The sequence below is a fragment of the Silurus aristotelis genome (genome assembly GCF_946808225.1).
Source record: "Silurus aristotelis genome assembly, chromosome: 21".
In the NCBI taxonomy this organism is placed as follows: domain Eukaryota; kingdom Metazoa; phylum Chordata; class Actinopteri; order Siluriformes; family Siluridae; genus Silurus; species Silurus aristotelis.
In genome coordinates this window covers 1,138,786-1,153,027 of record NC_139594.1, presented here as the reverse complement: position 1 = coordinate 1,153,027, position 14,242 = coordinate 1,138,786, and the positions used below count along the sequence as shown (strand labels likewise).

Sequence of the window (14,242 nt, the reverse complement as noted above, 5' to 3'; positions counted from 1 at the left end):
TTTCACACGTGACACACACATATACAACATTGTGTTTATTAGATTACATGCTAGTGATTATAAATCCAAACACACATTCTACTGATGTTTTATAGTAAATGATTCTATGTGTCTTTTACCAGTTGCACAGTGAATAAAATAATCAGTAATAAACACACCTTCTACACATTCATCTACAGTTCAGGTTTATTCATGTTACACAACACTGCACACAATTCTCATTGTGGAACTACAATAATCATAGTAAGAACATTTCCTGGTACACAGATCACCTGGTAACCAGGTCACAACTTTTCTTCTCATGTATCCAATACAGAAGATCTCAATCAGTGTTTAACACTGCTCTTTTATCATTTACATTTTTCTCAAAATGAAAGCATTGCATTGATAGTGTTTATAATGACGAGGTCAGCGCTCTTTCATTCAGTTTTCATGAAATTTGTGAAGAGGTGGAGTAACATGTGACATGGTTTACAAAGGTTTGAGTTTTGGTGATTTAGGGTGATTTTCAGTGAAATGTTTATAGAATTGTCTGTGGTCTATTTTTTACATCCTTAATTCCTGATAGACCAACACTGAAGAAATCCAAGCTCTCGCACATGATCACTTAGAAATGTTGATGATGCAGTAGCAGGAATGTTTTATGTGTTATGTTTGTGTTATATTCTGGTTTGCAGTTTTAATTATGTGTTCACACCCAAAACATTTATACTCAGAAAGCACAGGAAGTGCATAGGTTTAACAAGAAGGAAGTGAGAGCAGCTTTTAAGAGGATGAAGTATAGAAAGTGGGTTGGACCAGATGACATACCATTCTACCGGTATGTCATCTGGTCCAACCCATTTTCTATGAGATGTTTGAGAGTGATGTAGTGGAGTTTTTAACAAGATTGTTTAACAGGATTTTGGAAGGTGAGAAGATGCCTGAGGAATGGAGAAGGAGTTTGCTGGTACTGATCTTTAAGAATAAGGGAGATGTGCAGATCTGCAGTAACTACAGGGGAATAAAGTTGATCAGTCACACCATGAACTTATGGGAAAGAGTAGTGGAAGCCAGGGTAAGAGGAGAGGTAACCATCTGTGAGCAACAGTATGGTTTCATGCCGAGGAAGAGCACCACAGATGCCTTATTTGCTTTGAGAATGTTAATGGAGAAGTATAGAGAAGGTCAGAATGAGTTGCATTGTGTTTGTGGATTTGGAGAAATCAAGGATTGGCTCTGAGCCCTTTCCTGTTTGCAGTGGTGATGGACCGGTTGAAGGACGAGGACAGACAGGCGTACATGTGTGTGAATGAGAGGGAGGGCAGTGGACTGGTGTGGTTGCAGGGAGAAGAGGTGGAGAAGGTGGGAGGAGTTCAGGTACCTGGGATCAACAGTGCAAAGTAATGGAGAGTGTGTTAGAGAAGTGAAGAAAAGAGTGAAGAAGAAGAAGAAGTAGAAGAAGAACTACTTTCTCCTACACAATTTGCTAGGAATTTTAGGATTTCATTTTGAGATTATGTTTAAGATATTTTAAGATAACCCCAATCAGAGATAGTTAACTAATTAAAACAAAATCTTGCAAAATGGCAAACTAAAACTGCACACCAACGATGGAAAGTCTTAAATTAATTCTAATGTCTGTAAAAAAATAAACATAGTAGAATGAAAATTTTGAGTAAATAAACAAGACATGCAAATTAGAAGGCTGCAGAGATATCTGTTCCTGAAGGGTATGACTCTGCAAAGTTTAGTAGTAGTAATAATAATAATAATAATAATACTACAACAATTTTGAATGGCCTCACATTCAGTATTTAAAACCACATTTTTATATATATATATATATATATATATATATATATATATATATATATATATATATATATATATATATATATATATATATATATATAAATAAAATATTTTTAAGGCATGAAACAATTTATAATACATTTTGAATTGTGTTTGTGCTTAATTGTGCTTACACTACGGAATCACAGAACTGTTTTACTGTAAAGTTCTTAAAATAAAAATTTGGATATTGTCAGTTTTTGACCATAGGTGGCCAGTGTTACATTTTTAAAGTCTCATGAAAAATTTTCCAAGAATACATCCAATCACCATCTTTCCTGCATTTGACAATCTTATGAGTGAACAGCTTTAAATATTAAATATTATTTTATTTAGATAGGTCTCAAGATGATATGAGCCAAATTTGGAGAAGATTCGACTAAAAATATGGAGAAATATCAATTATTTAATTTAATGGAAGAATATTTAGCATATGTTTATACACACAGGAAGAATCACATGAAGTAAGAACAGAAACAGATCACCAAAATATTATGTTTCCCATGTGATAAACACCACTGTGATGGAGAACATTTAATAAAAATGTCTTCATTGGAGTCTCTATCAAACGAAGGTCTTTACACCCTAAAAATAAAAGAAAACAAACACAATTGTATTTTAAATTCAAAGCTCAGTCAAGAAGAAAAAAAAAACGTATTAATTGACTTAATCTGCAGTCAGTATCTTTATAGAAATCGGATCAGATTATTTACATGTTAATATGCTAATATGTTTAACTCGTATAACACTCCTGTCACCTACTGCGTATATAGTAATGTAGATGAATGTATAGTGACAATGTATGAATATTTATATTCTTAATCTATTATTTTTGTTAACAATTATTTCTGAGACACTGGTAAAAGCACAATACAAATACAAGTGAACTGTATGTTTTACATGTTGATCTGAATGAACCCACCGCAGGTTCTGTAGTTTGTAATGTTTATCATCTTTAAGGCTGAAGAGCAGCTTATGTCCCGAGTCTCCTACATTGTTAAAATATAAATCCAAGTCTCTCAGGTGTGAGGGATTTAATTTTAGAGCTGAAGTCAGAGCAGCACAGCCTTCATCTGAGACATCACAATACCACAACCTGCAGAGAGACAATAACACAATTCAATTCATTTCATTTATTTGTATTGCGCTTTTTTATGATGAACATTGTCTCAGAGCAGCTTTACACAGATACTGTGGTGATAAAAATGAAGATGTTTATAAGTGTAAGTTTGTCCCTGATGAACAAGTCGGTGGAGACTGTGGTGAAGGAAAAACTCCCTGAGATGCAGAAGGAAGAAACCTTGAGAGAAACCAGACTCAAGAGGGAACATCATCCTCATCTGGGTTCCACCGAATGTCCATTTATTACAGATAAACATGTCAAAATGATCTTTTTTTCCTTAAAACTGTACTTTTCCTGAACACGAACAAATGGGATGTGACTCTTGGAGCCTCAGACACAAATTGAACACCTGCTTCACAAAAGGTCTATGTTTTTTATTAGTAACTTAAATAGTGGAGATAAGAGCAGGAATCAGCACAATCTCTCAAAATAGTGCACTACGAGTACTACATTGTTTAGGGCTAATAGTTTTTCCGAGAGTAACGCTGCAGATCTGGAGCGTAAACTGGAATTCTTTAATTCCATGTACTCACTCCCAAAAATGTGTTCAATCAGGGTTGTGTATAGTGGAGAGGCTGGAGCTTTAGATCCCTGTTACCTTCTGGCTCTCTCTTTTATGATGTTACATTTGGTTTTGCAGATGATCTGTATTTTGCACTCTGACCAAGCTGAAGATAGTCTTTTAACTATTAAACAAAAATGAGCATGCCTAATAATCTGTGTTTCCATCTTTCTCCATCACTTTCCTCTCCCTCTTCTGCCATGCTGCTCCAGAGATACCAGTGATCTTGACCTATTCTGTAAATCTGGCCCTTCATAATTTATCCTGTTGCCCTGTTTCTCTTTGGATTTCTCTTCACTTAAAGGTTAAAATTATTTTCTGTTGGGAATGTCTTCAAATGAACAGCATAAAGATTTAATGTGGAGAAACCAGACAGAATCCATAAGAATGTCGAATTGCTAAACATTTTGCAACTGTTTTGCACTTAAATATCCATAATTGAATTGATCATTTAAACAAAAACTTCATGTTAAAAAAAATTTATTCAAAAACAGCTCTGATGCTTACATTTATAAATTGCTTACAAGCTAATTGTAATTAGCGCCTGAGTAATTAGCAAATTATGACTCTATTGTACATAGTTATAGAAAGAGAAGTCTTCTTTTATCCGGTTTAGGGCAGCTGCAACCAATTAGGAAGTCTCGGTTATTGCTGAAACATCCCTCATCTAAAATCTACTAATGGGAGTTGGTCAAATGTTTACAGAACATTATTGTGGCAACAGTGAAAGAAAAAGAAAGAAAAAGTTTGCTGTATTGCACCAATAGTCAAAATGTTTCTATAATGTGTCAACTGAAGGATAAGTGTAGAAACAAAAAGGCATGGAAAGAAATAATGGATAAATTGCAGACTTCAGATTTGTAACTAGATATTGTGCATGCAATCACTGGCCAATAATCATAATAAATCTCTGGAATTGTACAGTGTAAAACTGGCTTTGATGAGGAGCAGGTCATGTGACTCTGAGAGAGATGATCTTACCTCAGTGTCTCCAGTTTACAGTGAGGATTCTCCAGTACAGCAGAGAGACACTTCACTCCTGAGTCTCCAAGTTTATTCCAAGACAGATCCAGTTCTTTCAGGTGTGAGTGGTTTGATCCCAGAGCAGCACAGCCTTCATCTGATACACCACAACTGCACAACCTGCAGAGGGACAATGACACACTACTTTCTCAGTTCAGAACACAAAAATCAGTTCAGAAAGGCATTTTTAGCTCATGTTCATGACCAGTTCTTCACTGGGGCATGTGCTCCATCAAGCCAAAGTTTAGTTGAGGGATATAAGACGAATGCACGGTCTACAGCACAACAATTACATTTGTTAAAAACATTTAAGGATTTTAATAATGTAAGAATTGAATGTAATTGATTGAAATCCATTATGTAATGGCTTTCTGTTAGCTTTGTTAAAAAATATAACTGTAAGTAAGGTACATTTACTAGCTATGTCTATATGTTTGTGTATGTACATATGTATCAGCCCTTATTATATACACTATATTGCCAAAAGTATTGGGTCACCGGACCTTTCTGCTATATGTGCTTCTTTTCCAAACTGTTAGCACAAAGCTGGAGGTGCTCTTGTACAGGACGTCTTTAGATGGTGCTATAATAAAATGATGCATTCACTTAAACTTGAAAACCCAAACCTGTTCCAGCATGGCAATGTCCCTGTGCCCAAAGTGAGCTCCCTGAAGATCTGGTTAAAATGCTTCAAGAGGAAGATCTTGAGTGGCCTGCTATCGAGCTCTGATTTCATCCCTACTGAACACCTTTGGAAGGACTGAACGCTGGCTGCAACCTAGGTCTCCTCACCCACATCACTACCTGCCTTTCATAATACACTTGTGGCTGATGAACACAAATGTCCAGAAACAATCCAAAATCTAGTGGAACATCTTCTCAGAAGAGTGGAGGGAATTAGAAGAGTTGGGACTAAATGTGGAATGCAATGCACAAAAAACACATACTGTACTTACGACCAGGTGACCCAATACTTTTGGCAATATAGTGTATGTTGCTACACCTTTAAAAAAAAAAAAAATACATTGGACAAAAAAATTAATTTAATAAAAAGTGATCATGACAAACAACATATCATTCTAAAGGTCTAAGCTTCAAACATTGGTTTTAGATGGATTTGTCTTCAATGGAACACTTATAAGGAATGTATTTGCTGAATTACTGTAGCCAGAACACATCAACAAATAGGCACCAAATACTTGTTTCACAAATGCAAATCCCAGTTAATTTTCAAAAGGTAAGGGTCCACTGAACGTGCCAAAAAGTACTTTTAATCCAATAAAACAATAATGATGTAATATACTGTGTCTCGGGGGGAAGGTTTTTTTTTGTATTTGTTACGGAATAACTTTCACTTAAAATACAAAAAAGAAGCATGTTTTATAGACTATAGAGCTACAAAACACAATGAGACCATCCACCATCTGCACCACCCATCATTTTAAAACTATTATTTCATTATTAATGGGAAATGTAGCCAATAAGTGCAGGATTCTAATTATATATAGAAGGTTTTTATTTCCCACATGGGTGAGCTCTTTGTTTTAGAAGCTCTTAGTGGTCAAAGAGCACGTTACATACACTGTGACGCACCTGGAAGGAAGTGGATGCTTCTCTCGGCTCTTTTAAAAAAACAGGTTTGCTCGCAAAGGAAAGAAAAAGTGGACATTCAAAAAAGTTGTTTTATTGGAGATTGCATGAAGCATCGATGCAGAAAATATTCTTGCATGGGACCTGGTGATCTGCAAGTGGATGGAATATCTGAGGCCATTTTACATCTGTGAGATACAATATATCTCCCTTTACAGTTTTATATGATTTGTCTGTTTGTTTTAATAATAGAAATGTTTGAAAAGTGTGTGTGTATTGATGGACACACTCCCGCCTGTTTAATGGCTGGTCATCAGTATGAATATTGTCTGTATGAATGGCCATAACTGTATAACATAAGCTTGTCTGGCTACCTGACCAACAACATGAACACAGTCTGTATGAATGGTCACCTAAGTCCAGCAGGTGGCTCTCAAACAGGGGGAGGGAGAAAAAGACCAGACATAGTCTCAGATAAATGTGGAACAGCTTTACAGAAGAGTGGAGGGAAACATAAGAGAAAATTGGGACTAAATGTGGAATTCAATGTTCAAAAATCAAATACCAAACTAATGACCAAATACTTTGGCAATATAGTGTATGTCATAACCAGATAATCATCTTCTTCTTCTTTCGGCTGCTCCCATTAGGGGTCGCCACAGCGGATCATCCGTCTCCATACCACCCTGTCCTCTACATCTGCCTCTTTCACACCAGCTACCTGCATGTCTTCCCTCACCACATCCATGAACCTCCTCCTTGGCCTTCCTCTTTTCCTCCTACCTGGTGGCTCCATCCTCAGCATTCTTCTACCAATATAATTCATGTCCCTCCTTTGCACATGTCCAAACCATCTCAATCTCGCATCCCTCACCTTGTCACCAAAACATCCTACATGCGCTGTCCCCTTCTAATCTTGTCCATCCTCGTCACTCCCAACGAAAACCTTAACATCTTTAGCTCTGCCACCTCCAGCTCCATCTCCTGTCTTTTACTCAATGCCACTGTCTCTAATCCATACAACATCGCAGGTCTCACCACAGTCCTATAAACTTTCCCTTTCATTCTTGCAGATACCCTACTTTTACAAATCACTTCTGTCACTTTTTTCCACCCACTCCACTCTGCCTGCACTCTTTTCTTTACTTCTCAAACACACTCTCCATTACTTTGCACTGTTGACCCCAGGTACCTGAACTCCTCCACCTTCTCCACCTCTTCTCCCTGCAACCGCATCACTCCACTGCCCTCCCTCTCATTCACACACATGTACTCTGTCTTACTCCTACTGACTCTCATTCCCCTTCTCTCCAACGCATATCTCCACCTCTCCAGGCTCTTCTCAACCTGCTACCTACTCTCACCACAAATGACAATATCATCAGCAAACATCATAGTCCAGGGAGACTCCTGTCTGACCTCGTCCGTCAACCTGTCCATCACCACTGCAAACAGGAAAGGGCTCAGGGCCGATCCTTGATGCAGTCCAACCTTCACCCTGAACCAGTCTGTCGTACCTACTGCACACTTCACTGCCCTCACACTGTCCTCATACATGTCCTGCACCACCCTCACATACTTCTCGGACACACCTGACTTCCTCATACAATACCACAACTCCTCTCTCGGCACTCTGTAGTACGCCTTCTCTAAATCCACAAATACACAATGCAATTCCTTCTGTCCTTCTCTATACTTCTCCATCAACATCCTCAAAGCAAATAAGGCATCTGTGGTGCTCTTCCTCGGCATGAAACCATACTGTTGCTCACAGATTGTCACCTCTTCTCTCAGCCTGGCTTCCACTACTCTTTCCCATAACTTCATAGTGTGACTGATCAACTTAATTCCCCTGTAGTTACTTCAAGACTGCACATCTCCTTTATGCTTAAAGATCAGTACCAGCACAGTTCTCCATTCCTCAGGCATCTTCTCACCTTCCAAAATCCTGTTAAACAACCTGGTCAAAAACTCCACTGCCATCTCTCCTAAACATCTCCACGCTTCGACCGGTATGTCATCTGGTCCAGCCAACTTTCCACTCTTCATCCTCTTAATCGCTGCTCTCACTTCCTCTTTACTAATCCGATCTACATCCTGCTTCACCAACTCCACATCGTCCAACCTTCTCTCTCTCTGATTTTCCTCATTCATCAGCTGCTCAAAATACTCCCGCCACCTTCTCAACACACTCTCCTCACTAGTCAAGACATTGCCCTCTTCATCCTTTACTGCTCTAACTTGCAGTACATCCTTCCAAGCTCGGTCCCTCTGCCTGGCCAATCGGTATAAATCCTTTTCTCCTTCCTTAGTGTCCAACCTCTCATACAGCTCTTCATATGCCTTTTCCTTGGCTTTCGCCACATCCCTCTTTACCTGCTGCCGCATCTCCTTGTACTCCTGCCTACTTTTCCCATCACTCTGTCTATCCCACTTCTGTTTTGCCAACCTCTTTCTCCTTATGCTCTCCTGCACTTCCTCATTCCACCACCACGTCTCCTTGTCTTGCTTTCTATTTCCAGATGTCACACCAAGCACTTTTGTAGCTGCCTCCCGCATCACTCCTGCAGTAGTTACCCAATCATCCAACACCTCTTCAACACCACCGAGCCTCTGTCTGACCTCTTCCCTGAACCTCACACTACACTCTTCCTCCTTAAGTTTTCACCATCTTATTCTTCTTTCAGTCCTCACTCTCCTCCTCTTCTTCTTCGCCTCCAAAACCATCCTACAGACCACCATCCGATGCTGTCTAGCTACACTGTCCCCTGCCAACACCTTACAGTCTCCAATCTCCTTCAGAGCACATAGTCCACCTGTGTGCACCTTCCTCCACTCTTATACATCACCCTATGATCCTGCTTCTTCCTAAAATAAGTGTTCACCACTGCCATTTCCATCCTTTAAGCAAAATCTACCACCATCTGCCCTTCCACATTCCTCTCCTTAAAACCATAACTACCCATCACCTCCTCATCACCTCTGTTCCCTTCACCTACATGCCCATTAAAGTCTGCCCCAATCACCAATCGTTCTTTCCTAGGTACACCATCTACCACTTCATCTAATTCACTCCAGAACCTTTCCTTCTCCTCCATCTCACAGCCAACTTGGGGAGCATAGGCACTGATGACATTTATCATCATCCCTTCAACTTCCAGCTTCATGTTCATCACCCTATCAGAAACTCTCTTCACCTCCACTACACTCTTACTGTACTCTTCCTTCAGAATCCCCCCTACACCATTTCTCTTTCCATCCACACCATGATAAAACAGTTTAAACCCACCTCCAATGTTCCTGGCCTTACTTACTTTCCACTTGGTCTCCTGAACACACAACAGATCTACCTTTCTCCTCTCCATCATATCAGCTTCCTCTCTCCCTTTACCTGTCATAGTAACAACATTTAAAGTACCAACCCGAACCTCCACTCTCCTCCACTGCTCCTTTCCCTGCCGTCTCCGTAGACGTCTTTCTCCTCTCCTCCTCCTCCTTCAGCTAACAGTAGCACAATTTCCACCGGTACCCTGTCGGCTAACGATACCTGTGGCGGTCGTTGTTAACCCGGGCCTCGACCGATCCGGTATGAAATTCTCATTTGTGATCCGCATATTTGATTTGGCACATGTTTTACGCTGGATGCCCTTCCTAACGCAACCCTCCCCATTTACCCGGGCTTGGGACCGGCACTAAGAGTGCACTGGCTTGTGCATCCATAATGGCTTGGTTGTCATAACCAGATCATCACACAATTAAAAACAATGGAACAGAATCATGAAGCAAAATCAAACATTGGCTACTGAGCTCCCCGTCCCAGCTTCTGACCAAACTTTTCAGCTTGCTCCTTTGTGACATTGAGGTAGGCATGGCATTACTGTTTTGGAATGCAGAAACACCTGGACTGGTGTCTGTTTGCCTAGTCCATGCAGGTTTGCTATTCCAAACACAACCCATACAATACAATCTGTGAAATATTGTTGGTTGTAACAAGAGGCTGTTTGGGTTAGAGCATCACTCGGGAGCCCACCTTCGAGTTTGCTGGGTTTTGGGTCTTGACAGGCTCATCAGTCAGACATGTCCTCCCTGAGAAGACCATCAGGTTGAGCTTGGGTTCCTCATGTCAAAAGCAGACTGACAAAGGCTACGCCTGTCCAGTATCTTTTTTTTAAACCCAAATGTCTGAAGTGTGCAATTATATGTTTGCCTTACCAGCAGTATATTTCTTTGAGGAAAAGAGAGATGGTGGATTATGACATTTTTTTAATATATTTTTTTGCTTTCCCACCATCCCGACAACATGTTGTATGTTGTGTGTGTGTGTGTGTGTGTGTAAGTGTGGAATTAATCAGTGTGTTTGTCTGAGGAGCAGGTCATATGACTCTCAGAGAGATGATCTTACCTCAGTATCTCCAGTTTACAGTGTGGATTCTCCAGTACAGCAGAGAGACACTTCACTCCTGAGTCTCTGATTTCATTCCAGGACAGATCCAGTTCTCTCAGGTGTGAGGGGTTTGATCTCAATGCTGAATTCAGAGCAGCACAACCCTCATCTGAGACATCACAACCACACAACCTGTGCAGAGAGAACTACTTTTTAGATCCAGGTTGAAAAAAGTAAATTATTTTCTGGGTGTTTACCTCATATGGAGAACAAATATGTTCATATTTTCAGTAATATGTAACATTTATCAGGTGTGGGATGTATGGCCTGTACTGGTTCCACTAAATATTTAATTGCAGGTTTAATTTAAAATATATTTAGAGACAAAATATTTCTTTTAAATTACTGAGATAAAAGTTGGGGTATGTGCTGTGGGACGGCTGTAGGTACAGTTTATTTAGTTAGATTAATACATCAGATTAATCAGTGTTAAAGTGATATAAAATTATTTAACTCAGGACCTGAAGCTAAACCACTGTTTCAGTCTCACTATTAGTGAATGTGTGTTACTGAGAAGCAGGTCATGTGACTCTCAGAGAGATGATCTTACCTCAGTATCTCCAGGTTACAGTGTGGATTCTCCAGTACAGCAGAGAGACACTTCACTCCTGAGTCTCTGAATTTATTCCTTGACAGTTCCAGTTCTCTCAGGTGTGAGGGGTTTGATCTCAGAGCTGAAGTCAGAGCAGCACAACCTTCATCTGAGACACCACAATAACACAACCTGCAGAGAGACAATGACACACTTCACTCTCTCAGTTCAGGACACACCGATCAGTTTAGCAGGAACCTTTTCATCAGAGTAACACTGCAGATCTAAATCACTATAAAATACATGTTAGGCATTAATTATATGAGGGCAGAATGAATAATGATGCGTGATTCCAGAAACAAAATGTATGCAAATGCATGTCAGGAATGAGTATGGAATACACGTGTTTATTGTAGTGTTCTGAGGAGTCTGTAGGATCTATAAGATTTATACATTGTCAGAGGTGAAAATATTTTTTGTGTACTTTAGAAAAACTAAAGCATTCTATGTGCATAAATATGGTGGGATGGCTGTGGTGATTCTGGAGCACAGTGACAGATATTTACTTATTTCTTATCTTTTCAAATCCTGAGACAAAGTTTTATATCTCAGCTCCAGTGAACATCTTTAGTTATAAGATGGGGAAGTGGTAGCTCAGAGGATAAGATGTTTGGCTTCAGATCAAGAGGTTGGGAGTTCAAATCCCTGCACCAATAAGCTAAAACTGCAGAATGTAAGTTACACTAGATCAGAGTGTCTGCTGAATGCTGTAAATGTAGTTATAGGATTGGGTGATATAAAAAGAGGCAATTGTTAATATTAATTAGGGCAGTTGAGCATTCTCAGTTTCAGGGATAAACTCCCAAGTCTCATGAATGCAGTCACACTTCCTAAATATTTTTCTTGACAATAGACCAAATCAATACACCTTTAAATTAAATGACTCCAGATTATTATTTGTTAGGTAATTTAACAAAGTGTACTTATAAACCTGAACTAGTGTTTGATGCACAACCATAAATTAAACGTCAGGTAATACATTTTAAGGTTTGTGCTACAAGCTTCAAACTGAGGTGATGTGTCTAATACAATATAATGTAGATTGGAAGAAAGCAGAGGGCACATACTGCAAATACTTTAGTACATAATTTTGGATTCGCTAATTGAAGTAGCTGTTCAGTAGGATCATGATTTTGCACACCATTGCATGAATGACTGCTTGACATTATTATTATGTTTATGATTAACAATCAAATCTTACTGAAAAGCAGGTCATGTGACTTCAGATGATCTTACCTGAGTATCTTCAGCTTACATTGAGGATTCTCCAGTACAGCAGAGAGACACTTCACTCCTGAGTCTCTGAGTTTATTCTCAGACAGATCCAGTTCTCTCAGGTGTGAGGGGTTTGATCTCAGAGCTGAAGTCAGAGCAGCACAACCTTCATCAGTGACATCACAACCACACAACCTGCAGAGAGACAATGACACACTCTTAATTGTTAGAATACTTTCCTAAGCAGAAGCTGTGGATGAACTCTGAGGTCCATCTCCTGTTGAGAGAAAAAAATGCTGCTTTTAAATCTGACAACACAGGACTACAACAGAGCCAGGGCCAACCTGAAAAAAAAAAAGGCATTAGTAGATCCAAACACACATTCGAACTCCATATCGAAGAGCAGTTCCACAACTCTGACCACAGACGCATGTGCAAAAGCATCCAGACCATCACAGACTACAAACCGACACCAACCATTCAGCGTTTAGCAGAGTGGATGCACGCAAGGTAACTGGTCCAGACTGCATACCGGGACGTGTTCTCAAAACATGCGCTGGACAACTGGCACAGGTCTTTAATGACATCTTCAACCCTTCAACTGACCCAAGAAACGGTTTCTAGCTGCCTGAAGACTTTGACCATCATACCAGTGCCTAAGCATTCACCTGGAAGTTTCTAATCTTGTCCATCCTCGTCACTCCCAATGAAAACCTCAACATCTTCAGCTCTGCTACCTCCAGCTTCACCTCCTGTCTTTTACTCAATGCCACTGCCTCTAAACCATACAACATCTCAGGTCTCACCACAGTCCTATAAACTTTCCCTTTCACTCTCACAGATACTCTTCTATCACAAATCACTCCTGCTATCACTCTTCTCCACCCACTCCACCCTGCCTGCACTCTTTTCTTCACTTCTCTAACACACTCCCCATTACTTTGCACTGTTGACCCCAGGTACCTGAACTCCTCCACCTTCTCCACCTCTTCTCCCTGCAACTGCACCCCTTCACTGCCCTCCCTCTCATTCACACACATGTACTCTGTCTTACTCCTACTGACTTTCATTCCTCTTCTCTCCAGCACGTACCTCCACCTCTACAGGATCTTCTCAACCTGCTCCCAACTTTCACCACAAGTAACAATATCATCCACAAATATAGTCCACAGAGACTCCTGTCTGACCTCGTCCGTCAGCCTGTCGATCACCACTGCAAACAGGAAAGGGCTCAGAGCTGATCCTTAATGCAGTCCAACCTCTACCTTGAACCAGCCTGTTGTTCCTACTGCACACTTCACTGCTGTCACACTGTCCTCATACATGTCCTGCACCACCCTCACATACTTCTCTGACACACCAGACTTCCTCATACAATACCACAACTCCTCTCCACTTTCTCTAAATATACAAACTTCTTCTGACCTTCTCTATACTTCTCCATCAATATTCTCAAAGCAAATAATGCGTCTGTGGTGCTCTTCCTCGGCATGAAACCATACTGCTGCTCACAGAGGGTCACCTTCTCTCAGCCTGGCTTCCACTACTCTTTCCCATAACTTCATGGTGTGACTGATCAACTTAATTCCCCTGTAGTTACTGCAGGTCTGCACATCTCCCTTATTCCTAAAGATCAGTACCAACACACTCCTTCTCCATTCCTCAGGCATCTTCTTACCTTCCAAAATCCTGTTAAACAATCTGGTTAAAAACTTCACCACATCTCTCCTAAACATCTCCACGCTTCTACCGGTATGTCATCTGGTCCAACCGACTTTCCACTCTTCATCCTCTTAATCGTGGCTCTCATTTCCTCCTTACTGATCCTATTCACTTCCTGCTTTACATCTCCACACCATC

General features: G+C 40.2%; 1 protein-coding gene across 14 annotated transcripts in view; it reads right to left on the bottom strand.

The window, feature by feature from the left end:
- Positions 1 to 14,242, bottom strand: part of LOC310716820 (uncharacterized protein) — a 91,441-nt gene that overhangs the window by 44,090 nt on the left and 33,109 nt on the right. For 10 of the 14 annotated variants that reach the window (XM_083524278.1, XM_083524288.1, XM_083524282.1 and 7 more), the window contains 4 exons: positions 12,404 to 12,577; positions 11,126 to 11,299; positions 10,534 to 10,707; positions 4,500 to 4,661 (listed from right to left, as the gene is read on the bottom strand). In XM_083524278.1, the coding sequence (XP_083380404.1) occupies positions 4,500 to 4,661; positions 10,534 to 10,707; positions 11,126 to 11,299; positions 12,404 to 12,577 (684 nt within the window). The remainder of the gene's footprint in view (positions 1 to 4,499; positions 4,662 to 10,533; positions 10,708 to 11,125; positions 11,300 to 12,403; positions 12,578 to 14,242) is intronic. The other 4 variants (XM_083524287.1, XM_083524289.1, XM_083524290.1 and 1 more) reach the window with 4 other exon arrangements.